The sequence below is a fragment of the Calypte anna genome, chromosome 1, assembly GCF_003957555.1.
Source record: "Calypte anna isolate BGI_N300 chromosome 1, bCalAnn1_v1.p, whole genome shotgun sequence".
NCBI lineage: Eukaryota > Metazoa > Chordata > Aves > Apodiformes > Trochilidae > Calypte > Calypte anna.
In genome coordinates this window covers 51136352-51153275 of record NC_044244.1, presented here as the reverse complement: position 1 = coordinate 51153275, position 16924 = coordinate 51136352, and the positions used below count along the sequence as shown (strand labels likewise).

Below are 16924 nucleotides of genomic sequence, written 5' to 3'. Positions count from 1 at the left end.
TCTGTCTTCTCATTTGCAGCATCTGCTTGGAGTGATGGTGGCTCAGTTCGTCCTAGCTACTGGCTGGTTCTTCACAATCTCACTCCACAGGTATTTTTTTGTTGTTGCTTCTGCAAACTTGTTTGCTTTACTGAGATACGAATTTGTGGATTCTTCAGTTGTTTCTCTTTTTAAAAAATCAAACTAAATCAGATTTGTCAGCATATGTAAGATGTGTTTCTGCTAAACTGGACTGCATTGTGATTGGCTTTTCTATTGTAATCTCTTAAGATACTTCTTAATGTTTAATTTTTGCTACATGACCATCATAATCTTTAGTTACTGAGAGTTTAAAAAAATTACTGTAAGATTTTTCCCAGAAGTGAGGATAAGTTGCATGATCATCATGTGGAATGGTTTATAGCTGTTAGAGAGACTTGTTCTTTGGGATGTTGTCAATAAGAAAGCTGGTGTAACTGCTGGTTTTCACTTTGATGTTTCCATAGTGAAGCCACAGAATGTTTCCAGCTCTCCTGCCAAAAATAGTCTAGTTAAGTTATTCTTACAAGTATTCTCCAAGCTTACTTCCTTTCAAGACGAATTCTGTGGAGAGTCTGGTTTCAGCAATCCCAAATAGTCTACATTCTAGGCTTAGGAAGAGCCTGTATGATTATCAGCAGGACCCTGAGGTCTAGACAGAGAATTCTCTGTTCAGCAGGATGATTTATCATGCTCCTACTACAGTCTTAAGAAAACATCAATGTGAAAGTAAAAACTGAGGTCTCCTTCAGATCACCCAAAATTGCAAACTGTTTTCCTTGATGTGATGAGATGAAGTGATCACAAGAGATGTGATGAAGAGGCATGGTTCTAAGTCTCCCTTGTGCAAGGTAGTTTAATACTTTAGGGATCTTTTAATGGAAGAAGAACATATTTGGGACACATTTAACACACAAGAGACTAGATTACAGTTGCCTCTTCCATAGGAAATCCTCTGTTCATTGTGGGTTATACTACAGAAGAAAGTATAAAGGTTAAGGTGGAGTCATACTCAATATCTTCAAGTTTCTCTATTTTAACTTTGTCCCCTCTTTGTATACACAACACAACTTCCGTTTCCCTCATTTGAGGTTGTTTCATATAATCACGGGGAAAGGGAAAAGGAAGAAAGTAGCACTTTAAGTATCTGCACATATGGATCCCGTTCATGTGTGCATGTTCTTGTAGCATACCAGGAATGGAATCTGTTTGTACAGAACACCTTGGAGTACATCAGTTACTGGAGGTAAGTAACACGTGGTTACTGCTGCAGAAGGAATGTAGGCAACAACTGCTGTGAAAACATGAATTCAGGAGGAACGAGCATAGCTGGATTTGGTAGAAAGTTCACTGACTGTTTCTATGAGTTGACGTTTTATAAACCACAATGACAAAAAAGCACCAAAACAAATTTTAAAAACCCCTCATTGTAGAGGTAATATTTCCAGTTTTGCAAAAAACTTTTAAATACTGGTTAATCTAAATTCTGCTGAAACCAGAGTGCTGGCAACTAAGACATTCCGGTTCCTTTGCTGCAAATCCTGATGGCTGAAGGTAGTGAGCATTACAAATTGTGTGTAATTACTGGAAAACCTGCCATAAGAATAGTGATAATGGAAGAAACTCAATGAAATGGACTAAAGTGGCAAGCGAGCAGGAAAGATAATTCATTTTATTCCATAAAGTGAAGTCATTGTAATTGTGACAAGTCAAGGCATACTGGTTCTGTTTGAAAATTTAATTCTGTCGCCTTTGCTTACTTCCCACTGCTTTCACCTGTTTCCCTTTCTGAGAGCAGATTATCTTTTAATTGCTGAGATGAAGTTGGGATTGAAGTAACTTTGCAGAAAGTGTTCCAAACATCTGCTTTATGCTGACTGTTTTTCCTCAGATCGATGGGTCAACCTTGAGGACGATCTGCATGCAGCATGGCCCACTGCTGACATTCCATCTGAACCTGACCCAGGGCACCGCCCTTATCCGATACAACACCAAACAGGAGGCGGCCAAGGCCCAGACTGCACTGCACATGTAAGCAATCCCCGTGTCCAGTGTCCATGCTTTGTTACTACATTGGTCACAAACACAAAATGTCTGTTCAGGGCTATGCATTGGGAAGTGGTTTCAAGTATCATGGTTGGAAGGAAGTCTTTCATTCCTTGGCAGAGGAAGACAAGAAACAAAGATGCCTTCTGTTTGCATTACCTTATTGCTGGTACAAGCTGGCACACATACAGATCCAAGAAGGTGCAAATAGGGTGGAATTGTGACCAGTATGCACCTTGCTGTACAACTTCGGCTGTTTTATAGAAGCTTGGGAATCATTTCAGATTATTTTTGCATGTGTAACCCAAATGTGTGGTAATCTGCTGTAGTTTTGAGAGACACCTGCAATAGCTTATTTGAAAAACTGCAGGTTTCCTGTTAATAAGCTTTTTGGAACTGACTGTGGCTCTGGTATGTTTTTAAAATATGGGAGGTTTTGAGACAAATTTTGAGAGGCATGGGGGGAGGGTGGTGATGTAAGCCCGTAAACTCAGTGAAAACTTACGAACTATATGACTTTTATCCTGAATGTCACAAACTTTTAACCTGTTTTTCATCTGTTTTGTTGGAAAGGTGGCATATGTGCATTTACCATTTGAGCTACACTGTATAGGCTCTTTTATTGTTCTTGATGTTAATGTTCAGGACCTTTGTTTAAATTTAGAAAGGTTTTGCTAAGCACATAAAAACTGAATGCTGGCGAGAGGGGGCTGGTTAATTTGTCTTGGAATCCCCCCGTACCTTAAAAAAATCGAAGTTCTTGTGCATTGAGTCAGTTTCACTGTTGAGAACAGCTGGTTTTCTGTGCTTGCTCCATTGTAGCAAGCCAATAATGTCCAATGGTTTGGGCATCTAATAGTGTTGTTTCCATGCTCTCTGAATCCCTTGCCCTTACCTTCCAGTTCTAATATTTCTTTTTTTCCATATATCTTGTCTTCTAGGTGTGTGTTGGGAAACACTACCATCCTGGCTGAGTTTGCCACAGATGAAGAGGTTAGTCGCTTTCTGGCACAAGCTCAGCCCCCTACACCTGCAGCAACCCCAAGTGCACCCACAGCAGGCTGGCAATCCCTGGAGTCAGGACAGAACCAGACAGATCCAGTTGGACCTGCTTTGAATCTCTTTGGTGGGTCAACAGGGCTTGGGCAGTGGAGCAGTGGTGGCAGCAGCGGCAGCAGTGGGGGTGATCTCACTGGCGCCTCATTGTGGGGACCCCCAAACTATTCTTCAAGCTTATGGGGGGTCCCAAGCGTAGAGGATCCACACAGAATGGGCAGCCCTGCTCCCTTACTACCTGGAGACCTTCTGGGAGGAGGGTCGGATTCAATCTGAACTTAGAACTTTCAACTCTGACCTCGTGACCTTTTTTGGAACAGCAGCAGCACTAACTTGACCTTTTCGTTTTTTTCAACTTGCAATAAATACATTTATAAAAGGAAAAAAGAAAACGGAGAGAAAAAAAAAAGGTGGGTCATTGACAGACTGTCTGAGCACATAGTTGCCTCCCTTATATAACTTCAGTTTTTCGTTTGGAATATGAATCCAAAAAGAGAACATATCACTCTTGAAATACTTGAATCATGAACGCCAACTTAGAAAGACAATGTGAAGCAAGTACACATACCATTTAAATTTAAACACAAAAAATTAAAAAAATTAGTTTCTAGTTTTTCACTTTTTCATGTTATACGGAAGTTGTTGCTAAGAAACATATATACTGAAAAAATAGCTTTTTAACTTTGTTTGCACTGGGTGTGTTTCCGTCCTTAGGTCTACCATGTTGGGTTGGGGGAAGGGAGGGGTTTTAAAGAAAAGAAGGGAGGGGGGTTGGGAAAGACTTGACGGAGCCTCACTTTAAAAACAAAAAAACTTAAAAAAAAAATTAAAAAAAATTTAAAAACCCACAAAAAAAACAAAACCGAAAAAACAAACAAACAAAAAAAACACCAACAAAACAAAAAACCAACACTTTGTGATTGGCTGGTTGATAAGTACCAGTGTGTTCTGGCACATGTAACTGCCCACGTGTGCTTGTTTCTGTGTGAGTGTGTGTGCACATGTTTGTGTGTGTGCATTTTTTTCTCTATATATATATAATCTTGAAACGCTGCATTGCTGATGGTCTACGGGCTGGCTGGCCATCTGCATGTCTTAATTCTGAGAAAACAAGACAGGCATGGTGAAGTCCCTGTGGCTGAAGCAGAATCCAGTTGGGCTGGATTAAAATTTGTCAGTAGATTTTTTAAAATTCATTTTAGCAGGGTGCTATCTCAAGTCTGTGGATCATACTGAGTAGATAGTTGCTTCCTAGCCCTTGTTCTAACCCTGTGGTAGAGCAGAACACTGCCATATCCAAAGGATTTGGTGAGAGGAGAGCCAGTGTTGTCTTTTGACTAGCAGTGTATTTATTTATTTATGTCTGCATGTGGGGTTTTTGTACTGAGTGAACCCTAGAATGTTTGTGATATAATGCAAGCCATTTTTTTTTCTTCCAACAAGGGGAAAAAGGGAGGAAAGAAGACATTGCCATTTTTTGTGCGGCTAAGACAAATGTTCTTAATGCAGTCTCACAAACTCCAGTACCTTAGAAAAAGACCTTTCTTTTTTCTCCCCCAAACTTATGAATAGGCACCCATATTCATTCTTGAAAAAATCCATCCAAAGTTCGAAAGTCCAGCCCAACCAAATTAGCCTTTTAATTGATTTACTGCTTGTATTAAAACTGACAAAAACTAAATCATGTCGGCAAATTGCTGGCCGGCCTGCCTCATCTCCTGAAAGCACATGCAGCTACTCCTTCCTATGTCCTTCATGGTGAGCGTTACCTGTGCCAGGCCTTGGTGTGTTACAGCACCAGACCATCACTGACAGAAACGTTTACTTACGAATGTTCTTAAACCAGTGTGTACTTCAAACGTTTCCTTTTGTTCCTCTGTGTTGTGTTTTTTCCTGTGTACGTGGTTTTGCTTAGAGAGGTATATAACTAGCAAAGACTTTTTTTTAAAAAAGAAAGTATTGCACCTTTTTGTTTTTTGTTTTTACTTTTTCTGTACTGTTGCTTTTTAATTTCTGTATTTAAGGAAAGGTTTGGGTTTTTTTTTTAGCATCAGTGTAGTAGTACTCTGGGCAGGATAGGGGTGACCTATAATCCACAGTGATAGCCAGTGTGTGTGTGCATGTGTGCGCTGGGAACAAAACTTTTAAGACCTGTTGTTGTGAAAAGACTCATAGCAGACTTGAAGAAACATCCCTTAACACAAAGTGCAAAGTCTTTAGGGGTGTGGGGCTGGGAGAAGAGGGAAGAGAGATGCTGGTACTTTTTCTGTAAGTGCTAGGACTACCATATGGCATTGTGTAGCTGTTACGCAGTCTGACAAAGTGCCAGCATCCTTTACCAGCATAAACCTGTCCATTCCAGCCCTCAGCTGGAGCAGTGGTCAGGCTCTATTACCTGGGAAGGGGGGGGCCGGATAGAGAAGTCTCTTTTTTCAGCGTTTTCATTGAAGGATACAACAATGTCTAAAACATTTAACTCTAAGCATGGGCTGTGTGGGGAGAAGCAGAGGCAGATTCAAGTAATGTTAGGGGTATGCGTGTGTGCGTGCGTGTGCCTGTGTGCTGGGGGTGGGAGGGAAGGGCTAGGGAGTTGCGTGGCTTTTTTTAATTCGCCCTTTCTTTGTAAACCCAATGTCACAAGGAAGGCTGACTGAGGGAAATGCTGCATATACACATGCCTGTAGATTTGTATGCAAAGCGTTACGTGACAAAAAAGCGCGTGAAGGTTTGCATCTGTTTAGAAAACTGGAGTGCGCAGCATACTCTGGCCCCTTCTGAATATCCTTTTCTATCGTGTCTCCTTCATATCACCATGCACAAAGAAACAAAATGCTCTCTTCCAGCTCCTGGTAGCTAGCGCCCCTCACATGCACACATCCATAAGGCTTTGTTTCTGCTAGTCTCTGCTCAAAGACCAGCCACACTCAGATACACAGAGCAGGTTCTTAAAAGTCCTGTGCCAGCAGTACTTCCTAGTGAAGCACCTTTGGCCCAAATAAGCCAGTGTCTGTTCTGTCACATGGTGTGCTATACATGCTGGTTTGTTGCTGTGTTCCACCCTCACTTCTCTCTCCCAACCTGCCCTAAGGCCCCTTTTCCTGCACTTTGGGCTAGTTGAGTTCATTGCGATACTACGGTGAAAGCCGGGTGCTAGAGCCCCTCTTGTTTACAAGACATAATGAGGGATTTGAAATATTTAAAAAGAAAAGCTAAATTGTTCTTCCATTGTAAGCTTAAAGGGAAAAAAATTTAAAACATACAAAAAAAAAAACAAAAAAAAAAACAAAAAAAACCACAAACAAACAAAAAAAAAAAGACCAAAAAGTGCATATATATTTTAGATGAAGACTAACTCTGGGAGCATTTAACAGTGTTTTTGTTTTATTTTAACATTTTATTTTCCTGCTTTAAATTTGCAAGCATTCTCAGGAATTCTAGGGTAGGAAGCCAGTTTTTTGAAGATGGTTTATTTAACCTTATCCTAGATAGATGGCTGTTTCTTGTTGATAAACTTTTACAAGTTCCTGAATCTTCAAAAAGTTGAAAGTTTTTACTTTAAAATAAAAAAGCTAAAAAAAAATAATAAAAAGAAAAAGAAAAAAAGAAAAAATCTCCAAATGTTACTGTCAAGTGGGGGATCAAAAATTTTAAAGACTATATAAATTAAAGTACATTAAGAAAACTTCTCTATATCAGCAGCAGAAATTCATTGTAATCTTTAAAAAGCTGTGGGAGAAGGGTTACCATTTATAGTGCTTTTGTTACTCATGCAAATGTGTGTGGTAGCATGGAGAAGAAAAGTGTATGAATGGAAATCTATATCACTTTGTTCCCTCTTGATTGAAACTAAACAAATATTCTTCAAAGCACCTTTTTAAACACAAAGAGAAACTGAAACTATAAGCCTAATTATAATGCAGTATAGTTTAACTGAAAGAGTCCTCAATTAGGAGGACAAGCAGGAAATCGGTGATGGTGCTTCTCTAAACCACTTTTAAGTAGTGCTAAAGAAAACCAGTGCTGACAGAATTTTATTATCCTGCCTTTTTCAGTACAGAAAAATATGAAAAACCTCCCCAAAAATGTTAAGTTAGAAATTAACTTTCCTGTTTTCATCTATTTGGTCAGTTATATTCCCCACTTGGAGATTTGCTGCTTGCTTGTTTTTTCTTCACCCACTCCACCTCCCTAGTCTTTGTTTTTTAATACAAGGGAAGTACCTGTTAAACTCTTCTGCTCACCCTGTTGCTGCTGGCTACCAGGGCTTACAGTCTGGAACTTCAGAGTTCAGTGTTGGGATGGCCAACTTCTGTCTCCCAGTTCTAAGGGTCAGGGGCTTATTCTGCCTGAAATGGCCAGGTTTAAACCACAAAAACCACACTAGTGCCTTTTTTACATGCACCTGCATGCCCTAGAGTACGGGAAGGGAGGAGAGACAAGGCAAAGTGAGTCAGTAGAGCCACTTCATAGAAATAGATGTAACCATTTTAAGGAAAAAGAGAGTGCTGCATAAGCGTGTTGTGCAATGAGTTACGTAAGTTGTTGAAATAACTTTCTATGATTTAAAAAAAAAAAAATCTGATGCCAAATTCCTGTCCTTTTCATATCAGTTGCCCAGTGTTTTCATGTTGTCTGCGTGTACACCTGAATGTATACGTGTGTACTGCAACAAATGCATCAAAAATAATAATACACTTTAAAAAAAAAATCCTGTCATGGGACAGTGGAGGAAGAGTTTATTTAGGGGTTTTCCATTATGCTTTTTTATTCTACGGAGAGAATTTCTGAGTTTTTTTTCCAGAGGGTATGTTTTATTCAATCAGCAGTGTCCCAAGAGAGAGGAAATTGTAGGATGGAGTGAAAAAGAGCCCAGGTACTTGACAGTCACTTGGAAGTGGGTTGTGACCGACTGCTGAAGGATTGGCAGTCTGGAGCTTCAGCAGTATGCTGGGTCCAAACCTGTTGTACTACCCAGTCTGCTCTTCTGTCTCTAAAAATGTGAAGGCCTGCAAATATTAGTGACCTGTCTCCTCAGTGACAGTTTTCTTAAATTGTTAACGCAACATAAATCTTACTACTTTCTAAATACAGTTGGTAGTTCTGTTCCTCTCTAATTTATATGCAGTTAATCATGATGTTGTTGCTAGTATAGCTTATTAATGGCACTCCTAACCATTGCAAGTGATTTCTGAGCTTTGTGCTAACCAGGCTCATCTTCTGGGTACAAACATAGCTTAATATTTAAGTACTCAGCTACTATTTGATCTCTGAACAGCGAGACGTCATCAGGAATAGATGGTTCTGGGCTTTTACAAAACTGTTCCAAGGAGGAAACCAGTGCCAGAATCTTTTTTAGACATATTGACAAAGCAGGTAGGGAAAACAAGCTAGGGAAAGCACAGCTTGGAATAGACTTTGGGCTTCTTTTTCCAGATAAAAATCAAGCAGCATATCTTTCACTGAAATGCTTCTTACTTTCTCAAACAATAGACAGACTTTTTATAATTTTGTTCCTGGGTTTAGTCTTTAGGTTATGCAGTTAAAACATACATACACTTCACAGGTGGTTTCAGCTTTCCTGTTTGGTTTTTTTCCTGGTTTTGAATCCTTCAGTACTTATTTCATTTTTTAAAAAAATCATAATTTTAGCAGTCTTCTAACCAAGCACGCATTTATTACCAGGCACTTTGCATACCCCACCTGTAGTATGTATCCAGCTGAGGTTTTTTTAATGGGTTTGATAATTCTTTGCTCCATTTCAGTATTTCATTATAGCAGTGACAACATCTCGCAAACAAAACAAAACAAAAAAACAGCAGGGTACAGCTCAGAAGCCTGTGTTGGGACCTCTGACATTTACTTTGGAAAGCAGTTTCAGTACCATGTACTTTGGAAGACATGCCATCTTTTCCCAGCATTTTTATATTTTTACCAGGACATTTGCCCAGCAGTCTTGAGAGTAGGTTTTTCATTGGTTTGTGGGTTTTTTCCAACGACAGGGTGTCAGGTTTTTCTTACAAGTTTTTTATTTTGCTTCACATTAAGTGGCTTGTGAAATGAGCAAGAATATTAAGTCAAGTATGTTTTTCCTCTGTAAGGTAAACAGGATGTTTACAACAAACTGGCTGGGATAGCCACCTCAAAAATTAAATAACAACCTTTATATTAAGCTGGCCTCTTTTTTCCATTTTGTTTTGGTTTTGACATGGAATTTCTAAGCATTTATTTCTTAGATCTTTTTCCCCATTCCTTCTTCCTAAAAATGCTGCCACATCTTCCACTGTGTCTTACTAGTGCATCCAAACAATACTGTAGGGTTCTTTTTGTGTAGTTAGGATTTTTCGCTTCATTCTTTATAACATTTACCTCTTAAGCTTTTAATTTTGTTTGTGCATACTGTTTTCCTGTTCACTTTAAGAGGAGTACTGTTTCTGTATCTGAAATGCCCAATTTTGGCCAAGTCTGGTCCAGGAAATCAGGAGTGATCCTCAAGTGAATTAGTCCCACTGACCTTACGTGAGTAAGTGCTGTTCATGTAAGGGCTCTTTGTGTAAGTGAACCTTAGCAGGATCAGGCCAAGGTAGCAAAGGAGGACCTGTTGTATTTCCAATGCAGCAAATACCTATGTTGCATATATCACATTCACTGTAAATCATATGACCAGGAGTGGATTGAAATGCTGGGTTTATGGTGGATGGGTAGCATCTCAGGGCATGACTGAAGGAAAAGGTAGTGGTTTTTTTTTCTTTAAAGAGCTAGGATTCCCCTAGCAGAAGCAGCTTTCTTGATTGTAAATATGCATGCATGTATTTGTGGGTAGGAAAGAATGCCAAGAAAACTAAGCTGAAGTGAATTTTAAAGGAAAATAAAAATTAAAAAACACCAAACAAATGCTGTTGAAGTGCAACTTTGGTCCTGAGTCTGAAACAATATATGCAGAACATGTTTGTCAAAATTGATTTTGCACAAAATAAAATTTTAGTTCTCTAATTTAAATTTTCTACTATTTTACAATGTTAGGAACTGTTACTGTTAGATACATCATATCAGTCATTCCCACAGTGATCATAATACAGATGTGTAGAAACCAAACTCCCTCCCTTTTCCTTCACCTCCAATACTAGGCTTCCACCTGTGGCAGAAAGGTTTTTATGGAAGTGGGGAGAAATAGGTAAAGTTTCCCAGTGTAGTTTTCCCTCTTGTCTTGAATTCACATCAAAATCTGTAACTCAAAGCAAAAATCATACTGGAGCAGAGCTGTTGGTTGGGCTAAATGACAGGAGCCTAACTGGAGATGTTTAGCAGCCTTGATAGTTCATGTCCCTCACAATGTTTTCCATAAGTGTCCCATCACTGTAAATATCAGTGCTGAATTTTACCAAAGTCCCCCTGCAGTAGGTAATAGGAAACAGGTCTGGTTTTTAGTGACACACCAAGCAGTCACTGCAGTAGAATTCATGGGCCTGTCTACATTGCTGTTAAAACTGAGTCAGGGTCCTATTTAAAATACAGCTCTCTATTTTGTGATGTAACGTGAGACTTTAAACTTTGTGATGTAGTACCTCTAGCTTGTAATCCTGATGTGACAAGTGATTTAAGGTTACATCTGTAACCTTAAGCACCACACAGCTCCTGATGGTTTGGAGCCTGTTTTTTATAACTATTGTCAGGCCAAGGTAGATGCAACTTCATCTGTGGCACGCAGCAGATGACACCCTGTCACATCCACAGTCTGCCTGCGTGTTGCTTTTCATCGAGCTATGCAGGAAAGTTTTTTCTCTCAAAGTCTCCCAGAATCCTGTGCTATATAAGCAAGCTTCTAGCAAATCAAGTGCCCTCTGCGAAGAGCCATTTTGCCCTGTGTGTGTGACAGCTGGGACTGGTGACATTCAGCAGTGTTAGGGCTCCTCTTAACTTTGTGGTGAGAAAGGAAGTTTTTTGACTTCATTCTGACAGCCTTTCTGTAATTAATACAGAGCACTCCAGGAAAAAAAAGGGGGGGGGGGGGGGGGAAGGGGAAGGAAGAATGCATTGTGCCAGCCAGCATTAGGTATTTTCACAGCAAACATTCTTGATTGTGGTGGGCTAAGGGAAAGAGAAGAGACTGGAGAACTTTGCATGGATGCATGATACAAGGAGGCAGTGCTTAGCAAGAAATGTTTCCTCCCCTTGGGTATTAGTGTGTGTTGTTACATTCACAGAACTAACTTCCTTTTTTTTTTTTTTTTAATGTTTGATTTAATTGATTGATACAAAGTGGAAGCTTCTCCAGTTTCAGATGAAACACAACTATAAGTGAACATTTTCTTCATCATTTACTGTTGAGCAGTAAGAGCAGGTTGCACAGCTTGTTAGAATAGCTATTTTAGTGGCAAGGTTAAGATATTATGTGCTTTCTTTCCCCTTCCTCTTCCTGCCAGATATGGCTTACCCTTTCTATAGAAGGCGCTGTGTGGGGTTTTTTTGTTTTGTTTTGGGGACGTATGGAGACAAAGCAAAATGAAGTGAAAAATGCAAGCCAAGGTAGAACAGCCTTACTTTAGGGGGTAGCCTTACAACAGAGCTTTATAGTGAGTGTGCTGTATTCCAAAATATGTAAGCCAAAAACAAAAAAAAAAGCGTTCATTTATGCAAAAAAAATTTTTTAAAAGAGGTGTTGGAAGACTTCTTTAATATGTACCTTCTAAAGGTAGAGTAAGGTCTCACCAAGTGATACATTATTGTGATAACTTCTTGCTGGGTCAGTAGGGATGGGTTGGGGTATAAGCGCTTAACATTTTCCTCCTATGTTTTTTACAAGCAGTAAGTTAAATGTGGTATTTATGAATGTGCCTTTGTGAGTATAGTGACTGTCTAATTGAGGAGACCGCTTGGGCTGGAGGGGAGACAGTGGTCAATTTATTCTTTCAAGAGGTCAGACATGGAGATTCCAGCCCACTGGTCCCTTTTGACAAGCAGCATCTTTGGGCTGGTCTCTACACTGCACAATACGTATTCAGATGTGGTAAAGATGGGGTGAGGGGGTGCGAAGGGATGTCTTGTGATGCACAGAAGCTGTTGATAGTTTGAGGCTAGTCTGCCGTTGCAGGTTGAGTTTGTATATGTATTATGTGGCTTCTCTTTTATGTTTGTGTGTGTGAGTGTGAGTGCGTGTGGCTTTATTTTTTGTAAGCACTGGAGAATTGAAACACAGTGATGTTTGAGACAGATTTATACATGTAGAGAAGATGATGTTTTGTAGCTTCTGTTAAATAGTGGGTGCAGGCACACTTTTACCCTCTCTGTCCTTGTCCTGATAAGAGAAACAGGAAAATTTATTTTTTTCAGCCCTTCAACTTCCAGCACACTTATTGTTGCCATTTAAATGAACAGGGTATTACACAAGAAGAAAAAAAAGAGTTTTTGAAATGGTGAGGTAGAAGTGTTTAAAAAGAAAAAAAAAACCTGAAGTAATTTTTTGTTTCTTTGAAGCTGTTTGTAGCTAAACATGGAAATCTGCAGTGTCTCCTTCCATTTGTTTTTTTTCTACTAATTCACCTCTTCGTCCCACCCAAAACACGAGGTGTACAAGATAAAGAGCTGTTGCTGTAGCCCTTGGTAATTCCCACCCTGAAAAGAAACTCCGGTGGGATCCTGCAGCTCTATTCAGGAAGACAAAGAGAGGAGAGACTCTGCAGTTTTCTTTGCTTCGCTCTCATTCCTCTCTAATGGCCTTGAAATGTATTATTATGCAAATGTGAATTTTGATACTGAACTTAAGAAGAGGTTGTTTGTTCTTTTTTTCAAAAAAAAAAAAAAAAAGGTCCCATGTGTGGTCAGCATTGCTTCTTTATTTTGTAAGTGAATTGTAAACTATGCATTCTGCAAAGGGGGCGTAGGGGACAAAGATAGCTCTGCTGAAGTGTTTTAAGAGTTTCTGTGTCCATGGTATACCCATTATAGTTTGGGGAAGTGGGGAGGCGGTGACTTTGAAATAAAATGGAGTTGGTAAGAACTTCTCTTTTACAGAAGTTGATCATTAGGTAACTGGGCAGAGATTTGGAAAACCATTGACTGCAAAAAAAAAACCCGCTCTAAGCCTTGTGCAGGATTGTGACTTCTAGCCGTGCAGTGTTAACCCAGGGCCAGTAAGGTGAATGGGACACCAGCGCTACTTGGGAAGCTATCTGCCATCTCCTGTGTTCTGGCCTTTGTCAAGCTCAGGAAACACAGTGCTGCAAGCACTGTCTTTTATGGATTTACTCCTCATTTTCCATTACAGCAGTCCTTGTGCTCTTCCAGGAGAGTTCGAACACAGCTGGTCCTTGACGTCTACTCTTCCTTCTCCCTAAAATTTTCTTTGCTGCTGTTTCTGGCACAGCTTATGCAGTGACAGCACAGCTCTAGACAAGATGGTGGAAGTGGTACTTACTTTCTAGTGCTGACCAGAGCACAACCACAAGGACTGTGTTTCTTTCAACATCAGCAGCTACTTATGCTTTGTTGTCTGGTGTGACTGCCAGTGACTTAGCACTAATGTTGGCAGCATGTGAAATTTCAGGGAATGCAGACTGATCTGTAGACAAGGCCCTCTATTTAAGACAGGATCCTTTTTTTTTACTATAAGGTAAATCATAATGGTCAGAAAAAAAGATTTGCTTCCTCACATCTCCAAAATGCAGTCATTGTGAATTACGTGTGTCCTCGAGGCTTGCTGAGCTCTCAGGAGCAGTCTCCTCAGAAAAATGTAGATCTCGCTGCTCTCTTCATCATCGTAATAGGGACCCTTTGACTTGACTTTTTCCTTTGTCCATGGCATACCATGGTACTTACATTATCCTTGGCATTATCTTAGATGTAGTCTCATAAACTGAGATATTATCCTGCCTGTATTCAGTGTTTTCATGCAGCAATTTTTTTTTTGTTGATGTTCATAGTACTGTAATAAGTAATAGACTTGATGATGACTCTCGCATCTGTGCTTGCCTTGCAGATGTGATCTTATCAGGGTTCCACTCTGTCAGATTGCCTTTAAAAAAAAAGAGGGAAAAAAAATCTAAAAAAAAAAAAAAAAAAGAAAAAAAGAAAATATATATAAAAAAAACAAACAAACCTGAAGTTTAAACTTACAAAAATACCTCGTGGTACATTTCCCATTCTGATTTAAGTAACCTTTTAAATCTTACCTTTTCTTCTAAACTTAATGGGCTTTTATTTCCATCTGGTGTTATCTCCTTTATAATATGATATTTGAACTAGTGATTTTGAGCGCAGGACCACAAGCCTGGAACTCCTGAATTTTAACATTGGCCCTTACTTTTCCCTTGCCTTGAGCAAGTTCTTTAACTTCTTTGCCTTTGTTTTTTCATGTGTAAAGCAGGAGTGATGATAATACCTACCTCACAGGGGTTTTGTGAGGATCAGCAAGTAAATGTTTGTAAAAGTGCTTTACAGAAAAAAAGCATTATAGAAGTATTATGAGGTTTTTACAGCAAGATCACTCTTTTTACATTGTTTGCTTGTGTGGAAGGAGATAACTTTTTTCTTTTTTTTTTTTTTCTTTCTTTTTTTTATAATGGTTGAAGCCATCAGACACACAGATCCTGAATAACAGAAGTTGGAGATTCAGTTACTCATACTCCTTCTCTGCCTATATGCCAGTTTCTTTCTCCTGTTCTTCCTTTACATAGTTATGCCAGTGTTTGCTACAGGTCATACATACTTTTAAATAAACTTGATTAAAGTACTTTGAGCTTGCTGCTTCTTTCACCAGATCACCAAATTGGAATCAGTTTGTGTACCTTTCCCTGCCTTTTAAATAGAGATTTTGGTAATGTCATCCTTCAGTCAACACATCTTTTCCTGCCATCAGGAAGGGGAGGTTGTGGTGCGTAGTTCCAGAGAGGAGACTGTAATATGAAGAACCTTGCCACTTTATGCTGCTGCTCCAGGGATGAAGGGCAGAGTAGCTTTCTGTTTCCTTCCCTGAACTAATTTCAGTGTGTTACCAGTGACACTTCAAACACAGTGTCTCTTTTTGTCCATGATGTACAGAAGCCATCACCTGCCAGTAAAATGTAGGAACAGAGGGAATGATAGTAGATGCTGCTTGTGTAGATGCCTTACAGCTCTCCCAGAATGTCTCTGGGGGGGTGGTGGGGGAAGAGGTCTTCATTGGGTAAAGCCCACAGCTGTCAGGGAACCTCTGCTACTTTCTCCCCTCTCCAATCACATGGTCGCCATTTCTTCTTTCTTGGATGTGCGTCTCAGGGATGTGCATATGAGCCCAAGCCTTTTGGAATTTGGCCTTTGAAATACCAAGAGTATGGTTTCTGTACCTGAAACCTTCCTATCTGACACTCCCTGGTCCTTTCTGTCCTGCGTTGCTCCCCTGTGGCCTTAGGAGCACCTCTCCACCATTGCCGTATGCCACCCTTTCCATCTCTGCCAGTACTCAAGGTAAAATGTACAGTGGTTCTGCAAAAAAGTAAACTGAAATAATGCATGTGCACCTCTAGGGTTTCCACACATACGTATCTTGGATTTCTGCTGCACCCTGTCTAAAACATGCAGAATATCTGATGCACGATGCTTTTTCTTTCTCATCTGGAAAGCAGAACAAACAGCAGCATGACCCTGCGGGTCATAATTCTGTAATGTTTACTTTGAAGAATACATGATGTATTTTCCCCAAAGAACCAAAAAAAAACACACCTTCTATCAAAAGTAACCAAATGGAACCTTTCTAGGGGCAGGGAGAGAGAAGGGGAGGAGGAAAAGCAGTGATGGGGAGCGTTCTGATCTATTTTAATCTCCACCGCTTGGATGGAGCTACGAAATGCTGCTCTGAGTTCCACAAAACAAAAGGGATAATGTTTACAAAGGTAAAATGCCTTCTACCTGTTCAGGAAACTGGCTAATGGTGGGCATCAGGTGTTTTGGCAAGTTTCTCTTAATTGCAAACAAGTAATGGGAGAAGAGTGTGTCTGGAAGAGGAATAGATTCATTTCATCTAGTCTTCTCTATAAAACAATGCCTCCTTCCAAAAGAGAGGGAGGAGGTTGCGGAACAGAAAATCAGCGATGTCCGAAATGGCTGGATTAGAAAAGGCAGCTTTTCTATTTTGCACATAAATAGGTAACAGGAAGGTACAGCTCAAGTCCTCTTGCCTGAAACACTGTCCCCCAGAAGCAGATGTAATAATAAAACTAGTGGCTGTGCATTGATGCTATTTGCAAGTTACCTTTAAGTGTTGTGTTTTGGGTTTTGGTTTTTGTTTTTTTTTTTCTTATACTTGAAATGGCTTCCTTTCCTAAACTCTTACTGTAGCTCTGGTTGCTCCCCTCCTTCTCTCTTGTGCAGTAAAGATACAGGACAAACGGGGAGATGACACAATGTCTTGCATATCCAGGTTTCATCGTGATCTCCATCCCGTACACTCACAGATATTTGAATTTCCTAAGGGTTTTCCATGGACACAGAAACTTGGCACTTCAGAAGGTGCTCTTGTACGGCCGGCTGCCCCCCTTCTCCTCCTTTTCTATATTTTTATTTTACTTTTAGTATAGTGGTACTTAAAATCACTGGTTCACTTAAAAAGAAATAAAAAAATTAAAAAAAAAAAGATGTTTAAACTCTACTAATGTACAAATAAGCTGAAATGTTGCATTTTATGTGTATTTTTGCCATAGCAGGTACTGTATTTCTCATGCTGGATTTAGAAAAAAAAAAAAAAAAAAAAAAAAAAAAAAAAAAAGAAAAAAAAAAAGAAAGAAAAAGAAAAAAACACGAAAGAGTGATGTTTTATTGGAGTGTGAAAAGTTTA

At 39.6% G+C, this 16924-nt stretch overlaps 1 protein-coding gene across 11 annotated transcripts in view; it reads left to right on the top strand.

Moving 5' to 3' along the window:
• The window catches only part of TNRC6B (trinucleotide repeat containing adaptor 6B), a 142251-nt gene extending 125432 nt beyond the window's left edge, over positions 1 to 16819 (top strand). For all 11 annotated transcript variants that reach the window (XM_030468447.1, XM_030468490.1, XM_030468480.1 and 8 more), the window contains 3 exons: positions 20 to 90; positions 1910 to 2049; positions 3006 to 16819. In XM_030468447.1, the coding sequence (XP_030324307.1) occupies positions 20 to 90; positions 1910 to 2049; positions 3006 to 3396 (602 nt within the window). In that variant the 3' untranslated portion in view covers positions 3397 to 16819. The remainder of the gene's footprint in view (positions 1 to 19; positions 91 to 1909; positions 2050 to 3005) is intronic.
• The last annotated feature ends 105 nt before the right edge of the window (positions 16820 to 16924 follow it).